This window comes from Elephantulus edwardii, unplaced genomic scaffold, assembly GCF_000299155.1.
Source record: "Elephantulus edwardii isolate Elephantulus edwardi_28Jun2011 unplaced genomic scaffold, EleEdw1.0 scaffold00050, whole genome shotgun sequence".
Taxonomy (NCBI): Eukaryota; Metazoa; Chordata; class Mammalia; order Macroscelidea; family Macroscelididae; genus Elephantulus; species Elephantulus edwardii.
This window is the reverse complement of record NW_006399800.1, coordinates 10754730-10774918: the sequence shown is the minus strand read 5'-3', so window position 1 is coordinate 10774918 and position 20189 is coordinate 10754730. Positions and strand designations below refer to the sequence as shown.

Here is a 20189-nt window from a genome sequence, read left to right as displayed (position 1 = left end):
ATAATCTATCCAGTTTTTTTCAGTCTTACCCCAACCCTGATGTAGAATGGGAAGATGTATTTTATGAACAGGAATGTGGCATTAGAATCAGAGAAAAACTCATCAACAACCTGCATTATGCAAATGACACACACACACACACACACACACCTTTGTTTGTTGAAAGAGGACTTGAAATGCTCTTTGCAGAAGATTAAAGATGACAACCTACCATATGGGTTATGTCTCAGCATCAAGACGACAAAAATCCTCTCTAGTGGACAAATAGGCAGCATCATGATAGAGAGAGATTGAATTTGTCAATTATTTCATCATATTTGGATCCACAGTCAACACCCTTGGCACCAGCAGTATGAAAATCAAAAGTTATGTTTGTTGCATTGGGAAAGTGCTGTGAAGGACTTAATTCAAAACATTAAGGATCAGTAATGTCAGTGTAAAGATTAAGGAGCACTTGATACAGGTTATGGTATTATCAATAACTTGCTAAGCATCTGAGAGCTGTATACTGAGTAATGATGTTAGAAGAAGCATTGATGCTTTGAGTTGTGGTATTGGAGGAAAGTACTGAATATCCTTTGGGCTACAATATATGTCTTGGAGAAAGTGACTGTGGAGGCAAGGATAGCAATGTTTTATCTCATATACTTGGGGCATGTTTTTAGGAGGGGCAATTCCTTGGAAAGTGGCAAAATACTTGGAAAGATAGAGGATCAGTGAAGGAGAAAATGATTCTCAACAATATGGACCAGAACATTCACTGCAGCAGTGGACTCAGATATGTCAGACGTGACAAAGATGGCACAGGATAGCACAGGGTGTATATCTATTTTTTCATAAGGTTTTTATTAGTTGTACTTGGCCTGAGAGCACCTCATAACAAAAACAGATCCATGAATAATAATAATTTCCGCAGAAATATGTGCAAGGGAGACAAAGTCATTTCTATTAACCCTTTAGTCAATGACAAGAATGACTGGTGGAACCAGGAAAAGATTGGTTTGGTTTCCACAGAATATATCAACCTATCCACTTGATTGTTAAAATCCTCCTGTGTTGAGATCACTTTGGTGAACATCAAATGAGACATAAATTTCTTCACTTTTTTTGCCAGTTCAGAGAGGTCTGTCCACATGCTTCTTCCTCATACTTGCTTCTCATTAATTTTCCATTCATGTGCCTTCTAAGTCCTTGTCCACCCAATTCAATTGCCTGTGGCCTGTGAATGAGTGTAATATCACATTTGGCCATTTCCTCTTCTAAGCAAAGTGAACATCCAATGCATTGCTCCAAGTTCTGCTTTTTAGCAGCAGTTTTCTTCCCCAGTCCTTTCAGAGGTCTCAAAAGGGGCTGCAGTGCTGCCATTGCCCACTTTTGAGTGGTACTTGAATATTGCTCTGAACCATCTGTGAACAAGGTATGAATTTCTCTTCCTCAGTGAGCTGATTTTAACTGTCCATAGGTGCTGTGAAGCCATAGCTGCAAACTGGCAGAGAGAAGGTATTTGGTCCACATCCTCCTGTAACTTTCTTGTACCTTTAGGTGCGGCTTGAATCTAAGCTTATATACATCACTGTTGTTTAATGATGGAGTGCTCCTTTGCACATTCATCTTTATGATTTTGTGGGTCAGACAGCATTCACTTCATGGTGGGTGGTTTAGGCTGCATATTTACTTAATGGTGCATAGTTAGATTTTCAGTCTTTATTGAGACCTAGTTGCATGCAAAAAGTTGTTTCTCAAGAGGAGTGTAGTTGTCTACCAAGGATGGCAGGACTTTGCTCCCAAATTCAAAGGGTCTGTGCTGTGATTAGCCAATGGGTTCCTGCCAGAAACTCCAACAGATTCTCTGTGACTGACATTTCAAGTACAATTGGATCAACCAGATCATTTGGTCCAAGTGGTAGAGCAGCACAATAGCCTAAATCTGTTTCATAGTCTTCGCTTGTTCTAGGCTCCATTCAAAACTGATAGTTTTTCAAGTCTCTTAATAAGCCAGAATAGTACATCAGAATGAGAGATAATGCTGACTCCAGATCCAAAGAGGTTTACCGGCTATTTGTGTCCTTTTTTCTGTGAGAGTGACCAGATGCGGTAACTTACCTTTCATGTTAGATGCGATATCTTAACAAGTCCAACACCAGTTTACACTTAGAAATTTCACTGAAGCAGAAGGCACCAGAATTTTTGCCTCTTCTAGCACTTAAATGTCTTACAGTAAGAGTCACTGATACTTATTATTTGCTAAGACCAGTTATTATAATGTAACGAATATAATGGACTAGTGTCACATCTTGTGGAAGGAAAAGGCAATCAAGTTCCCTGTGCAGTAAATGATATCATAGTAATCAGAGTTGAGAAATCCTTGAGGTTGGATAGTGCAGGCATATTGCTGGCTTTTCTAGCTAAAGGCTTATTATTTCTGATGATCTTTCAAAACAGGAATCAGGATAAAGGCACTGGCCAGATCTTTAGTTGCACATAAAGTATATTTGTTCAAGCAGTAAAACCACATCTGAAACAGCAGCTACTATTGGAGTTATCACCTAATTAAATTTATAATAATCTACTATTTTTCTCAAAGATCCATCTATTTTTTTACTTTTTATTTTTACACAGGCCACAAAGGTTATTTAGATGGGGTATGGTGTAACTCTCCCTTACTCATCTACATTCTTCAAATCCTTGTAATTCCTGCAATTCCTGTGGGGATATGGTATTTTTGTTTAGCATTTTCCTAGATAGATGTTGTTATTGTGTACCATAGAGTTGGAACCGACCCATAGGTGACCCTCTAGTGGGTTTTCAGAGGGAGTTAATCACAAAGAGGAGATTGCCTATCTTTCTCCCACAGATAGATGTAGTACAGTGAATTATACCAAAATTTCTAGCCAATCTTTGTAACTCCCTGTAAATAGGATATGGGTGACACTAAGATGGGACCTAATCAGTTTTGCCATCCTGCCATGTTTAAAATGATCCAACTCAAAGGAGAGATCTTGAAAGAAGAGCCAGAAGTGTGAGTACATCGATTGGATCCTAGATACTTGTGTTAAAACTCCACATTAGAATAATTATGAGTTAATGTGAAAGAAAAACAGCAGCAGCAGAGGCAGCAGAATCAATGGATTGATACAAGACAGACATATGGGTTTCCTTGTGCATGAAGGTCATATGTTGATTCATGAAATTCTTCTGTGCCAGTCAATTCTTTTTGGTACATTGACTCTTTGTACTCATGATTCCTGAGTCATTCAGTATTCTGCCCATAGTATCTTTAAGTATTGTCACACAGGCTTGAATTTGTTCTTCAGTTCTTTCAGCTTAGAAAAAACCAAGTGAGTTTGTCCCTTTTGATATTCTGTATTTGCACATTTCATTATAATACTTTCCTTTGTCTTTCCAAGTTACCCTTAATGTTTTCTGTTCAGCTTCTTAGTTTCTTGATTTTTTTTTCCCTTTGGTTTGTCTTCTCAGCATTGTAGCATAATATTCAGAATCTCTTTTAATATCCATTTAAGGCTTTTCGTCTTCCTTTTGCATTCTTTCTAGATAATACTCTTGATATTCTTCCACAGCTCTTCTGGTCTCATTCATTAATGTTCAAGGCCTGAATCCTGTCCCTGAGATGGTTTTTAAATTCAGGTAGGATAGACTCAAGATCAAAATTTGGTTCTTTTGTATTTGTTTTCATTTTCTTAAGCTTTAGTTTGGACTTGTATATGAGTAGTTGATGATCCACTCCACAATCAGCACCTGGCCTCCTTTTCACAGACGAAAATGGAATTATATCCACAGATACATTGTTTGATTCCTGTGTAGAACATCAGGTGAGATCCATGTGTATAGACACCATTTACATTTCTTAGAAAAGGTATTTTCAATGAATAAATCTTTAGCTGTATAGAATTCTGTCATTCTATTTCCAGCCTCATTTCTGTCACAAGTCAATGTTTTCTGACTTCCTTGTTCCCAACTTTTGCATTTCAGCCACCCATTATCGTTAATGCATCTTGAGTGCATGTTTTGATTGATTTCTAACTGCAAAAGTTGGTAGAAATAATCTATTTCCTTCTCTTTGATTCTGATTGTTGGTGAATATATTAGAATATTAGTACTATTAACAGGTCTTCCTTGTGTGTGTACAGCTATTTATCCTGTTGCTTACAATGTTGTAGTTTAGTGGATCTAGAAATGGGCTTTTTAACTATGAATGTGACCTTATTTTCCCTCACCTTTTTATTTCTGGCATGATAAATCATGTGATTGTTTGATTAAAAATGTCCCACGCCAATCCATCTCATTTTGCCAATGCTTACTATGTCAATATTTATGTGTTTCATTTCTTCCTTAATAATGTCTAGTTTTTCTAGATTCTTAGTTCTTACTTTCTATCTTCCAGTCACTAGTGTTTGCTTGCAACTAGTCCTCCTCCTCATTGTTTCCAATCTGAGGGCTCAGCCTCTGGTACCACATCTCCTAGTCTAATCTAAGTGTGCTCTATTGTACATAGGATTTTTGAAGGCCTGTTATTTTAGAAGGCCAATTTATCTGTCTTTAGATGCTCAGCTTTAGAACAATATCTGTTAGAACAATATATGGTCAAGAGAATATGGTGATGAAGGAGGAAGTTTAAGCTACTCTGAAGGAATGAACAAGAAACAAGGCCCTAGGAATTGTTGGCCCACCAATTGACATATTTTAACAAACTGCCTTGGATGTACTCACCCAGTTGTACTAAGAAAGCTGGAGGGACAACTACCTGGCCAACTGACTGGAAGAGATCCATAGTTATTCCCATTCCAAAGAAGGGTGATCCAACAAAGTGTGGAAATTATAAAACAAAATCACACACAAGCAAAATCCTGTTGATGATTACACAAACAGCTGGAACAATAATACATCAATAGAGAACTATTAGCTGGGTTTAGAAGATGCCATGGCACCAGGGACATTTTAGCCAATGTCAGATGGATTCAGAGGAATGCCCATTGTATCTCTTTGACTATCCAAAGGCATTTGACTGTGTGGATCACAACAAATTGTGGCTAACATTGAAAAGGATGGAAATCCCAGAACATTTGATTGTGCTCATACTAAACCTATACTTGGACCAGGAAGCAAGGAGTTCCTCAGGGGTATGATCTGTCTCTGTAACTTTTCGATCTATATATAGAACAGATTCAGGAGACTGAACATTAAGATGAAAAAAGATCACACCAGGATTGGAGGAAGGCAGACTCATCAACAGCCTGTGTTATTCAGATAACACAACTTGGTTTGCCAAAACTTAGGAGGATCTGAAGCATTTGCTGCAGAAGATCAAGGATTGCAGTCTTCAGTATAGATTGAAGCTTAACATCAAGAAAATAAAGATTCTTGCCACTGGGCCAGTTAGCAGCAACTGGACAGATGGAAAAGGGATTGAGATTGTTAACAAATTCCATTTACTAAGTTCTACAATCAACACTCTGCACCAGCAGTCAGGAAATCAAAAGATGAATTGCATTTTGCAATCTGCTATCAGGGATCTCTTCCAGAGTTCTGAGGAGCAATGCTGTCAGTTTAGAGACTAAGGAGCTCCTAATCCAGGTGATAGTCTTCACAATTGTTTGATATGATCAGAGAGACTGGGATGGTGACTAAGGATGACAGAAGAATTGATTCTTTTGAGTTGTGGTGGTGAAGAAGAAGAGTATTGAACATACCATGTATTGCCCAGAAAATAAATAGGTCTGTCCTGCAGAGGGTGAAACCAAGTTGTTCCTTGGAGGCAAGGATTTTGAAGCTCTGTCTGACATACTTTGAACACATTGCTGGAAGAAACCAGTCCTTCGAGAAGGGCATCATGCTTGCAAACATGGAGGGATAGCACAAAAGAGGAAGACGGTGGAGGAGATGGGCAAACACCATAACTGGAACAATGTGGTTATGTGTGTCAGAGACAATGAGATTGTCTCAGGATAGAGCAGGGTTCAGAAATATTGTGTATAGGGTTGCTATGAGTTGTTGAGCACATAACAACAGTGGATTGTGGTGAAAGAAAGCTGAATTCCTCTGATCAGGAAGTTTGCTGATAGTGTGAATGCCTTCAAGTATTTGTTGGCATACTAAATTTGTTTACCCACAGAGCTAACGTGAAGTAACTCTGAGTTTGTATAGGCCATCACAATTGGGTGCTTTTGGGGTACCTAACTTGGCAGAGTGGAAAGGACTTTGTAGCACTTTCTTGAGCAGGGTAAAGGACAGTCACAAAGAGAAACCTGCCTTTAAGATATAAAGAGTTTATCCTGACTGAAGAACTGTGTTCTGAGGCATCTTTCATCCTAAACTATAACCTGCTACTTTATCTAATAAGCCCCATAAAAAGAAATATGGTCTTTGAGTTCTCTACAGCCCCGGCAGTGAATTCCTGACCCTAGCAGAGAAAGTAGAGTTTGTCGTGGGAGGTCTGTCTGGCTTGTGTCAGAACTGGTGGTAAGTTTTGGAGCATGGGGATATGTCTGATTTCATAGGTATCAGCTTTGGGCTCTTGATGCTGTTGGTTGGAATTCTGCTTTTCTATGGTGTTAATGGAGATCAAATGATATGTTATCCATGCTTATACTGTTTTTGCAGCAAGGGTAGTTCTAATGACTTCCACTTTGCTTTCCATCCTATAATAGCCCTTACTTACTGACCATGCCAGTGATTTAGTGTGGGAGTTCTGCAAGTAGCTGAATATTTCTGCTGCAGTTATACATCCTGGAATTGGGGAAATCACTATAGGATTTTTTTTCATCCATGATATCAATTTGAAATGAATTTGTGCTAAGACTCCATTTATAACCTGCTCTTCATATGCTCCTACACAGACTAGTCAACATTCTGATATTTTAGGTCTCTTGAAATTAGTGCTAGTGCCTAAATCTCTAAAAATCTGTATTATTTCCTTTTCCCAAATGAATAATCATTCTTTAAAAACCAAAGGTCCCTTCAGGGGAAGGCTGGGAAAACTTTTAAAACTTCTTAAAAATCTGGCAGTACAGTAAGGTCCTTCTTCAAGGGAATTTAACATCCACTTAATTGAGGAAAATGCCATTCACCTGACCTAGAATTCCTCAGCTTAGAAATCAAGTAAATATTTAATATATATCCCATCTGTTTTACTTCTATGGATACCATGATTAAGTTAGCTAATGCCATAAATTTCTACAAGTCAGATTTTACTGATGTACTATTTTGACTCAGCTGTCTATTACAGTAACTATTCCCATCTTGTCTTTGCAGCTAATTTCTGTTATCTTGTCTCTTTCACAACAATATTCAGTCAGCCTCATTATCATAAAAACAAAGACACAAACAGAAACTGTTGTAGAGTAGATTCTATCTCATAGTGACTCTGTATTGGGCTTTTGAGAATGTAAACCTTTATAGGAAGACACTACCCATCTTTCTCTCATAGAGTGTCTAGTAAGTTCACACTGAAGACATTATGGTTAGCAGCCAATGTATAGCATTTTTCAAGTGGATCCTCAATTGTAATTAGGTGTCTTAATTGAATTGGGGCAGTTCCCACCAAAAATTCAGTCTGATTTCCATAAAATTTCAATCTCAGCAGTCTTCAAGAATGCTGGAGCTTGCTTCACAAATTTGTTCCTCGATCTTGTGGTAAAAAGTGCATCCTCTGGGCATTCTATGTGGGTCTATGAGTCTAACCTGATAAATTCATTAGAATATGGCATTTTCTAAGAGCCTGTACATACTGTCTTCTACAGTACATCAAGTCAGGTCTGATACTTTAACTTGACAGATTGTAGGCCACCACATAAACCATGCTTCATTGAACCAGATAAATACACTATTAGATCCTTTCTTAAATTCTCCAGCTAAAATAGTAAAGAATTTATACTTCAATTCTCAACAACTCAGTTCACTGCCATCAAGTTGGAACCGACTCAGACCTACTCTTCTTGAGGGTTTTCAGAGACTGTAAATCCCACAAGAGGAGGGAATAGATTGCCCTTCTTTCTCCCTTGGAGAACTATCTACCTTTCGGTTAGCTCTGCAACTCTCTACCAATGAAGCCACGAGAAATTCTTAATTTGGGATTTTAGTTTGGTATGTACTGTCGAGTCAATTGCAACTTATGTTGTTGTTGTGTGCTTTTGAGTAAGAACCAACCCAAACCGAATCTCTAGAGGGTTTTCAGAGGCAGTAAATCACATGTATGCAGAGCAGATTATCTGGGAGGCTGGGCTCTATGAGGAGAAATGTGGCATCAGGATTGGTGGAAGATTTATTAACAATCTGCATTATGCAGATGACACAACTCTGCTTGGTGAAACTGAGGAGGACCTCATGCACTTGCTGCGGAGGGTCAAGGACTGCAGCCTTCAGTATGGACTGAGGCTCAATGTCAAGAAGACAAAGATTCTCACCACTGGAACAATTGGCAGCGTCAGGATGGATGGCGAAGAGATTGAGATTGTTCACAGCTTCAGTTTGCTCAGCTCCACAGTCAACACTCTTGGCACCAGCAGTCAGGAAATCAAAAAGTGTATTGCGATGGGAAAGTCTGCTGTTAGGGACCTCTCTAAAGTACTCAGGAGCAACGGTGTCTCTCTGGAGACTAAGGTGCGCCTGATACAGGCCATGGTCTTTGCAATCGCTTGTTATGCATCAGAGAGTTGGACAATGACTAGTAAGGACAGAAGGAGAGTTGATGCCTTTGAGCCGTGGTGCTGGAGAAGAGTACTGAATGTACCATGGACTGCCAGGAAAACAAACAGATTCATCTTGGAGAGGATTAAACCAAGCTACTCCTTGGAGGCAAGGATTCTGGACATACTTTGGATATACTTTGGACATGTTGCCAGGAGGGACGGGTTCTTGGAGAGGGACATCATGCTTGGGAGGGTAGAGGGACAGCGCAGGAGGGGAAGACCCTCTATGAGATGGATTGATTCGGTGACTGGGGTGATCGGGATGGGTGTGCCAGAGGCGGTGCGGTTGGCACAGGATAGAGCAGGGTTTAGGGCTGTTGTGCATAGGGTCGCTATGAGTTGCAAACGACTTGACCGCACATAACAACAACAACAACAAATCACACAGGAGGTTGACAGTCATTCTCCCACAAAGCAGTTGGTGGATTTCAACAACATTCCTTTGTGTTTGCAGTGCCGTTTCTTACCACAAAGTCATCAGAACTGGATCTAAATCAGTAAATTAAGACTGATCCAGTTTTGCACCTTTTGTATGGTTATCCCATATGCTTAATTGCCATCCCTAAACATACTATCTAAGATTCTGTTTGTATATATTTAAAAAAAAATTTAAGCAATTCTTTTGCTGTATCCAAATTTATGCCTCCATTTTTGGGGCTAGGTTGGACTCAAGTGTAGTCTAAAGCAAAGATAAGTGATAGAGGTGATTCCTGAGAATATTTAGCAATGTCATATATAGCTTTTTCAGGCAGTGGTCCCAGTAATAGACAGACTCATAATGCACAGCTGCGTTATTCTCATCAGATAGATATAGGAGGACTCATTTTTTAAACAGAATTTAGTAGTTCCATGTCCTCAGTTTCTTGAGTATCTGCATATATGTCCCATCTTACTTTTTCAGGATCCCGTTTCATCCTTTACAAGTTCTTCACTTTCATTTCAAATCCCATTCAAGGCTGGAATTTCAGTTGACGCTGTTATTCAGTCACTCTTACGATCAGATTCTGGGTTTGGTTTTCAGCAAGGTCTCTTCTGTTATTACAAGGAACAAAGCTTTTTGAAGGGCACAGTTAGAAAGTTTGAGGTCTTTTATGCAGTGCATGAACTATTGATTCAAAGGCCTGATCTCATGTCTCCCTTTTATATTTTAGGAATTTTATCTTCCTAAGTGGGGCCAATTAATCCATTTCCTTCTTCTCTCTTTTATGCCTCAGTTGTTAGAAAAGTTTCATCTATGTGGTCACTCAGAGCCTCACTGTTCATTACTATTTCATCAATTCATGATGGTATTTTGTGTACTAACACATTGGCCATTGGCACTTCATGTCGGTGATTAATTAGCAGAACCCTTGTTAGTAATGGAAACACAGTTATCATCACCCTGAAGATTAGTTAGATTTAAGAATCAGTTTAGAAAACTCATCCTTACAATTTTGGGTCTTTAGAGAGATTGAGAATCATCCATCTTAAGGAAACGGCATGCTATATTGTAGAGGCTAGCAAGTTTCACATTGTTGTGTGGGATGTTGTTAGGCTGAAGACATCTCCTGAGGGGCTAATAGATGCAAGAACAGCAGGCCAGTGACTCAAGTCCAAAGAACTCAAGGTCAACTGATGATGAATTGTATCTAGGATCTAAATCAGGCAAAAAAGCAAGAGTACTCTGCTAGATATTTATTTAAGCCGGCCACTGAGGAAGTTCCCTTTCTTTCAACTGATAAGCTGCTCATAGTGGCTTTCATAATGGAAGCTATTATATAATATTAGGATTCATCTACTGGAAAACTTCATCATACTACCGAACAGAAAATCATGAACTGCCAAACTGACACACACCATTAACTATCACACCAAAAGAAAAGATAGATTCATTGCTAGTGAGGAATGGGAGTAGGTTTTCACATAAGTAGTTTAACAGTAAACAGTAAACATTACCTTTCCAGAGTACTGAGAAGCAATGATATCCCTCTAGAGACTAAGGTGCACCTGATTAAGTCCATGGTATTCACAATTATTTGCTTTGTATCAGACAGCTGGATAATGACTAAGGAGGATGGAAGAAGAATTGATGCCTTTGAGTTGTGGTGCTGGAGGAGAGTCTTGAACATACAACGGACCACCAAGAAAACAAATAAGTCTATTGTGGAGAGGGTGAAACCAAGTTTCCCCTTGGAGGTTAGGATTTTGAAGCTCCATCTCACATGCTTTGGGCATGTGGCCAAGAGGGGCCTAACCTTAGAGAAAGAAATCATGCTTGCAAGCAGGGAGAGACAGTGCAGGATAGGAAGATCCTGGATAAGATGGATTGATATAACTAGGGCTATGGGAGTAGGTGTATTGATGTCAGTGAGACAGGCTCAGGACAGAGCAGGCTGCAGAAGTATCGTACCTAGGGTCGCTATGAGCCATAGGCAACTTGACAGCACATAACAACAACAAAGACAGACATTAGTTAAATATTAGTAACCACACATGTATGTCAGTTAATTGATAACTGGCCTGACCTGGAGCCAACCTGAAAAAGCATTTTATCAAAATAATTTTACTTCTCTTTCAAGAATACAGACAGTTTACAGTTTAGAGAAAACATTCTTTCTGTAAACAACTTTAGTTCTACTTCCCCTTCCATTGGATGGTGGTTCCATTCCACCCCATCCTCATCAAGTCTACAGATTAAGTAAATCCTGGGAGCTTGGCTTAATGCCTCATATTTTTTCAAGTTTGTTAGTATAATACAGAATAGAGCTCAATGCGAACTCTGGATAAAACCTTTTTCTATGCTAAACACCTAGATTTTTTTTTAACCTCTTACACAGATGATTAGATTTTATAACTAAAATATCTTTAATTATATTAGTAAGAGTAGTTTTGGTGCATAATAGGGCCAAAAACAAGTTAGAGTATGACAAGTGATGAAAGAGAAGTCACAGATTTACCATAAGCTAGGGCAGAATTTGAACCAATGGAAGTTCTCATTTACTTGTGCTGTTTTGCTTTTTAATAAAAGATGAAGGTGTGAGTGTATGCTGAGAGAAGTCTTCACAGGAGCTAGGCTCCTAGAACATGAGAAATGTATTTTGATGTATACATTTATTATAAACAAATAGAGCAAATGTTATTTGTACAAAAGAGAAGAAATATTGGGAAGGATTTGTCTCTGAGAGAGAACAAAAATGTCTATTGGGGAGAGAGATGATTGCTGAGTCCAGATGCTAAGAGGGTTGAAAACAGTGAAAGAGGACACTGAGGGCTAATCTGAGCTTGACGGTACAGGCATATGATGGTTCTGCCTTCCTGAAGCTATCTACATATTAGATCTCAAATTGGGAATTTTCTGGATAGGCTTTCAAAAAGGTAAGTGTGCATGAGGTGGTGAGATAATGATTGAAGTCATGGGACTCAGTAGATAAAACCAGTTTAGACAGGGAGGAAACAAAATGAGGCCTGAAAAGAGAGGGTTGAGGACCTACAGAGATGAATGAGGAACACGTGTATTATGAACCATGGAAGGACAGCCAGTGCTGAAAATATAGCTTATAAGCAGTGTGCCTGAATTACATATTCAAATTGACATTTCCTTGCCAGTTACCTGGGAAGGTCCTTAGTCTGCCTTTATGCTGTCATTGCTCAGAATAGCACGGAAAATGCCTCACTTAGAATTTTGTGCTCAGAATCTCCAACACAGCTTTTGACTATCTGGAGCGTTGGTGATTCTTAGCCCTTTTGGGGGTGGATTTGAATTTTTCAAACTGCCAAGTCATTTAGAGCCAAGTTTGATGAAAAAAAGTAGGTGATCAAGCAGGATAGTACCATTTTTGGTAGAAACGAAATGTGAATTTAAAAGATTGCTGATTTTCTTGCCAAGTCCTGATAGTTTCTAAAGAGAGGAATGACAGCATTGTTGGAATGCATATACCCCTCAAAGTAACTAGTTGGAAGGGCCCCTTCTCTTGGATTTAAACTTTAAAAGACTTCATATCACATTCCTTTATAACTGCACAGTACCCAGTAAGTACTCACTGGTAGGAACTTAAGTCCTCTACCATTGTATCTATGAAATCTTTTGCATGCTCTCTTTATTGAAATCCTTTATTCCAATGTGCTATTGAAAATGGTGAGATGGAACCAGAATATTTATATATTAAATGAAAAACCAGTTTGCTCAGAAAACTTACTCACAAATCACAATAAAGAAGTTTTAATGTTATATTTAAAAGACTATTTCTGTAGTTTACTCAGCCTACTAAGTTCATTATTTATTTCTGGGAAAATAGAATTTTTATTGTCTCTTAGAGCATCTGTCACTTTGAGATCTCTGGGTAAAAGGTTATAATGAAGGGATATTTAAAGCCATTATGACATAGTGGATTAAATGTTGGACTAACCAAAAGGTTGACTAAAAGGACTCAACAGCTGCTCCTTTCAAAAAAGATAAAGCAGTTTTTTCCCATCAAAATTTACACTCTAGGAGACTCAGTACTCAATGAGCCAAACTTGACTCAGCAACACAGTTGGTAAAATCATTGTTAGAGCCCTGATGGTCCATTGGACTGCTAACCAAGAAGTAAGCCATTTGATACCAGCTATTCTATGAGATAGGGGGTGCAGGAGATTTAGTGATAAGGAGTTGTGCTGTCAACGCAAAGGCACATAGTTAAAATCTACCAGCTGCTCTGCAGGAGAAGGATGGGCTGTCTCTTCCTGTGTAATTTATAGCCTCTGAAAACTCACTAGAGGGTCAGCCGAGTCAGTTCTGACTCGATGGTACACAATATCCTGTGAGAGAAAGTTGAAGCAATCTTCTATGAAGATTTGGAGCCTTGGAAACCCTATGGGGTAGGTTCTTATCAGTCCTATTTGGGCTGTTATGAGTTGGAATCAATTTGACAGCAGTGGTTGATGATTAAATCCACTCTATTATTATATCTTAATTTGTCCAAATTTTTACATTTAAGATGAAAAAAGCTTCTGGTTCTTCATCTCCTTGAGATAGTAGATAGAAGTAATAATTTTGTTACCAACAAATTCCTATCCTATCCTGTCCTGTCCTATCCTATCCTATCCTATCCTATCCTATCCTATCCTATCCTATCCTATCCATCCAAAGTTGTGTCACTGTTAGAATCCACATAATTAACCTTAAATAGGAATTTCTAACAATATAGAAGTTACTTTCCTGACTTTTAGCTCCTAGTGATGTAGGAAGCCTACTCCGCCAGCTCCTTTGCCCTTGAAATTCACATTCCTGAGAATGCACTATTCTCCTGTGAGTTGCCATCTCTTCTGCGTAAGGCAGGTGTTCACCAAAATGGAAAGAATGGGGAGTGCTAACTGACATTTTGAGTAGACAGGCCTTCTTTGTGCATGGGGTTCTTGCAGCCTGCAGGATGGTTGGCAACCCTGTTTCCTGGCCCAAAATGCCAGTAGCCCCCACAAGGCACATTTCCAAAGCTTCTGGTTGTGTACTCTCTGTCAGAGCTGGACTTGTTTATGGAATAGCCAGGGAAGCTTCTCAGTCTTCAGCATTTTCATTTTCTCCCCTGATTTTCCTGTCTTTGTTTTGCTTTGTTTTTCCAGTTTCCTTTGTTTGTGATATAAGAAATGACAGAAATAAGGAAAAGGAACTTTTATTAAAGAAAGATTAAAAACAAAGTAATAATTCAAAGGGAAGACTAAAAATGAGTAAAAAAAAAAAAGCTAAAATTAAGAAGTTGTGTGGAAGCTGAAAGAAATTTTTTTGCTATATTCATCCATGGTCCCATAATCATCTGTGATTTACTATAAAACCAAGCATAAAATCTCCTGTCAGGATGCTCATGGATTGTTAAATTGTAGGCTACGACTGATTGCAGATATTCTATGTAGAATTCATGAAGAAGGTAGTTAGAATTAAGGGTTTCAATTGAGATGCCTAAAGAGGAGACTAAGCTGCTAGACACCAAGTTTGTGTTTGACTTTATTAAAGGTGTATTTTCATCACTGATAGATCTGAGCCCCTGGTTTGAAAATGATATTACTTAACTGTTTAGGAGGATGTTCTCCAAAACAGTATCAAGCTTTTGTTTTTATTTGTTCAGAATGCAATTTTCCATTTGTGCCTAGCCCATTCTCTAAAAACAGTGTACCTGCTTAACATTTAAAAATTATAATCTTTAGCTTGCCTTGATTACAAAAAGGTAATCTTTTGTGTAATTTAAAAATCTGCACTAACACTTGTGGACCATTCATGCCATACTGAAGCTGATTTTCTACTTTATTTTTTCAGTTGTTCATGGTGGACAATGGAGCAGATGACTGGAGAATAGCCATGACTTATGAGCGTATTTTCTTCATCTGCTTGGAAATACTGGTGTGTGCTATTCATCCCATACCTGGGAATTATACATTCACATGGACGGCCCGGCTTGCCTTCTCCTATGCCCCATCCACAACCACCGCTGATGTGGATATTATTTTATCTATACCAATGTTCTTAAGACTCTATCTGATTGCCAGAGTCATGCTGTTACATAGCAAACTTTTCACTGATGCCTCCTCTAGAAGCATTGGAGCACTTAATAAGATAAACTTCAATACACGTTTTGTTATGAAGACTTTAATGACTATATGCCCAGGAACTGTACTCTTGGTTTTTAGTATCTCATTATGGATAATTGCCGCATGGACTGTCCGAGCTTGTGAAAGGTAAGTTTGTTTCCTTTCCTGAGAACATAATTTTACCATATGGTTATCCTTTGCAATGATAAAGAACACATTTTAAGTATCAGGCAAATAGTATTTTGCTTTTGAAAATTTGGGACTCTTGGAAGAACTTATTCTTTAACGTCTGCAACAAAATTGAAGACTTTTGCATAGATTGGTGCCTTAATGTTCGTGTTTTTCTATTTGATCCAGTTTAGATAAATAGCTACCATGATAAAAGCATGATAAATGTCAGGATTGGGAAATATGGAAATTGTACATGAGACTTCTATTGGCAACATTTGTTTAGTGCTATGTCTGAGTCCTTTCAAAGGTGGATTGGTTGTAGTTGAGCGAGGAATCCAGTGCAAAAATTGTGATGCTGTTTTTGAATGTTGGAGATTATCTCAGCCTTTGTTGATTTGAATGCCTATCATTAAAATAGTACTCCTGAAATTATCTAACAAGGTGTCTTATGAATGCACAAATTAGATTTTATTAACCTTTTAAAAATTCGTGAAAAGAGACAGCATGTCTTTGCTTTCTTGTCTGAAGAGCTATGGTAGTATCAGTCTTGGTACCAAAAAGGTTAGCTAAATGTTAACAAACCAGCAAAATTAGATTTGTTATATAAACAGAGGAACTCTGTGATACTGAAGGGGTAGGGAAAACTCATAATAACCTTGGTTAAGAAAATTTATGTGGCAATTTGCAGTAGAGAGAAGTGATAACAGACGTTTCTAGGACTGTTGATTATTCAAATGGAGGTCATTGTAACCATTGATTGGAATTGTTTTTAGTTTTTTCCAAAGAGCAAAAATAATTTGTATGAGAGTCATTGTAAAAAATTGGCAAACCCACAACATCCTCCTGCCCATATGTGCTTTCCTGAAACAATCACTTTGTTTTAGCCTATTCTTTTAGCAATTGTTTTCTACATTTTTAAGTAAAAGTGCTTATATTGCTCCACCTTGATTTTTTTAAACTATCTAGTGACCTCCCCATGTGGAAGTTGAGATTATTATACACACACACACACACACACACACACACACTCCTTTTTGAGGCCCTTCTCAACAATTTATATCACCATCTTCTCAGCATTTTGTATAAACATCAATGTTTTGTATCTAGTTGTTACTTTATTATGAGTTTGTAAATACCTTTCTTTGCTGAAAATATAATAATTGTCCTTTCTTTACACCTTTTCGTTTTCTCTGTGATCAATAATGGATTAATTTCTTTTTACATTTCTTAGTTTTCCATTGGCTTATTTTCCTATATCCCTACCATTAAGTCATTCTAAATTTTTAGCCACTAAATAAGTAAATATCTTTTTAATAATGTAAATTTCAACTTCTTTAAGGAATTATTCTTGGATCTTTCTGAGCTACTATTATAGCATCTTTGAGTCTTTGTCTTCTTTCTATTTTTAGTAACCTCCTCTGTGATTCCATTTCCCTCTTATATTTTTTCTCATTTAGTCAGAATTTATTTTCTAAAATTGTTTCTGAAAGGGTAGGATGTTAAGAGACATATTCTTAGGCTTCCCATGTATGTAAAAAGGTCATCTTCTTCTCTCATATTTAATTGACAATTGGGCTGGATATAAAACCCTAAGGGTAGAAATACTTCTCTCTCAGAATTTTGTCCTCTCATTCTCAGGCTCTACCATTCTGACATTGTTCTCATTTCTTTATCCATTTTTTTTTCCTGTTAGAGAATTATGGAACTGTTTTAAAATTGTACAAAGATTCATTCTGCATGAAATCTATTTTATTCATTGAAGTTAGAATTTAATAGTCATTTTAATTTTGTAATTGATTTTCCTCAGTTATTGAGAAGTTTTTTAAATTCTTTACTGATGCTATTTCCTTTTCTATTTTTTAATTGTATGGCTGTTGTTAAAATTTCCTTATCTTCTTTTTGTACTATTTTTTATTTCTTTGCAGTTAGGTATTTTGTTTCCTAAACTTGCTATTGAGATTTTTTCCCCCATAACTATAAATTCACTTACATATAGTTGTTGTTGTAGTTGTTTGTCTTTGAGTCGAGCGTGACTCATAGCAACCCTATGAACAAAAGGCCTGAAGAAGCCTTTCTATAACTATAGACATTTATCAAAGTTTATAGTTTCCAGAGATATGTTGATTAGGAAGGGGATGCTACTTCCTGCTTCATTTTAATCTCTGAATATTCATTTCATAATAACATCATGCTTTTATTTTATTAGAAGAAAACCAAAACAGAACAAAGAAAACACCCAACAAACCTCATTCACTACCATTGAATAAATTCCCTCTATTGGGTTTCCTGGGCTGTAAATCTTTACAGCAGGGTACTTCCCATCTTCTTCCCAAGGAACAACGATAGATTAGAGCCACTGGAGACCCTCAGCCTTTTGGCTAGCAGGAACACACTACAGACGATGCCACCAGAACCCCTGTTTCATAGATGTGTCTTTTATCTCTCTGAAATTATTAATAACATGTTTTAACAATTTTTCCCTTTGCATATTTTCTATAGTCCTAATGACAAGGGTTTGTGTTTTGGTTCCCCAACCCCCTGTTCAGTTGGAATTTTATTTTAGAGATTATTTTCTTAAATATTAACTTGTCTTTGGCTATCTGCTCACTGTTAAGTGTGGGGCACTAAAGACTGATTGGAAATGCTTTGCATATCTGGAATTGGCTGTAGACTTCACTAAAGGGTGATTGTATGGCATGTTGTTATTGCTGTTGTTATGTGCCATTGAGTCAGAACAAGTTTCCATAGGCTGTAAATCACATGGGAGGTGATTGCCCCTAGAACGTTTTTTGTGTTGTTGGGTTTTTTTCTTTCTTAATTTTCTCTCAACAGTTTGGTTCATATCAAAGAAAGCTTTGCTATTGTCATAAGGCAGAAAGCTCATGATATCATTCTGGGAATTAAAAGACTTGGGGAAGCAGGAGTCCAACATTATATGAGGATTCCCTTGGTGGTACAAATGGTTACCATGGTAATACACTGTCAACTGAAAGGGTGGCGGTTAGAATACCTCTGGAGGTGTCTTGGCAGAAAGTCTTAGAAACATATTTCTGAAAAATCAGTTCTTGAAAGCCTTATGGAGCACAGTTCCACTCTGATACACATGGGTCTACTTGAGTTAGAATTGACTCTGAGGCAAATCTTTGTAGTGACTGTTTAATTGTTGTCTGCTTTCAGTAGAGTATAGCACTACTGTCCACTACATTTCTTGCCTTGCAGCCCACAGATCTAATGTTTTACTCTCTCCAGGCAATAAATTTGCACACTAGGCCAACTTGGAAGTGGGAATCTGGGATTCTATGAGTTTTTATACAATCTTTGAAACTGTCCTCTCATTTGAAGATAGGGCTGGCTTCAGTTGTTATGAGTCACTGGCGACTCAATGACACTTAGCAACAACAACAAACAGTAACCTCACTTTAAAGAAGGTACCCTCAACATTGCTGTGGAGTTGGAACCAAACCCTCCAGTGGATTTTCAGAGGCTGTGCATTACATGAGAGGAGCTTGACCATCTTTCCCCCATGAAAGCTTCTGGTGGATTTAAAACTGCCAGAGGTGCTGCCTTTGGTTTAGCAGCGCAGCTCATCAGAACTCCGTAAGAAAATACAAGTGTCTTTGGTGAGGGGCTTGGTCTCATTGTAGATATGACTGCCGTTAGAATATTCTCCTTTGTTGCTCTAGCATTTTTCTTCTTCATGACAGGTAAGTACCTTATCACTCATCAATCTACTTCTTCCCTTCTTTGATATTGTCTTACTACTTATTCTTGCTACTGTTGTGAATTATTGATACTTACTTTAGGACTCTAAAGGAATTGCTGAGGTCATTAAGTTAGCTCAGTTTCCATATTTTAACTGGAAATGACAGGCTTTTAATGTTATGTATCTGAAGTACCATTTAAAGTTTTGCTACACAATTATAGAATTTGAAATTTGTGGATTTACTTTTTTTTAAAAAAAGGTACACTTCATATGGTAATGCTTTGTTTTTTAGCAATCACACTATTTAGAGGCTTATTACATTTTCTATAGCAAGTATACCTTTAATTTTGAAGAATTAATATGGAAAAAATTAGTAGATGGACTTCTTCAGGTTATAAAGATTAACCCAGTTTTCAGTTTTTCAAGAGAATATAATGATTATGGTAAAAACACAGTTTAAGAATATATACCTCTATTTGGTGGATTCTCATGCATGTGTTTCCCAAGAGTCACTTAAAATAGCCTCAAAATTGTTTCTGTGCTAGTATTTCCCAAAGTGGTTCATTTTAACTGTTTTAACCAGTTATCACTAAATGAAGAATGTTTTAAGCAAGTTCCAGCAAAGTGTAACAACCAAATTTATGTGTGTGTGCTTTAGCATGCACATGTGATTAAAGAAGATGGTAAAAGCGATGGGCCATCCTTGTTTTATATAAAGAGATAGTAAAAAGTGAAAATTGCTCATGTAATATCAAGAAAGAGACTTTGTAATCAGCAGTTACATAATGAGAATAAGCTGATGGTGTACTAGGTTGGAACTCTGGGATTTAGTCTTAGTTGACAATTAAGGGTTGAGCGACCTCAGATTCTTCATCTTCAATAAACAGTGTAAATAATGGTTTTATACAGTATTTGTGTTTGTGGGACTGAGTTAGTTCACTTTGTATAATGCTCTCCAATCCCTCTCAGGTTATGTAGTGATTTTTGAAATGATTACTCCTGTGTGCTGCATAGTATTGCATCATTTGAATGTACCACAGTTTCTCAATCCATTCAGTTGTGGTTGGATATTT

The 20189-nt window shown here is 37.6% G+C and overlaps 1 protein-coding gene across 2 annotated transcripts in view; it reads left to right on the top strand.

Annotated features, from left to right (window-relative positions):
* The window catches only part of LOC102871340 (small conductance calcium-activated potassium channel protein 2-like), a 258815-nt gene that overhangs the window by 73143 nt on the left and 165483 nt on the right, over positions 1–20189 (top strand). The window contains exon 3 of one of the 2 annotated variants that reach the window (XM_006886678.1): positions 14971–15389. The exons of the other annotated variant lie outside the window; for it this stretch is intronic. Coding sequence (XP_006886740.1) covers positions 14971–15389 — 419 coding nt within the window. The remainder of the gene's footprint in view (positions 1–14970; positions 15390–20189) is intronic. 2 annotated transcript variants of the gene reach the window in all.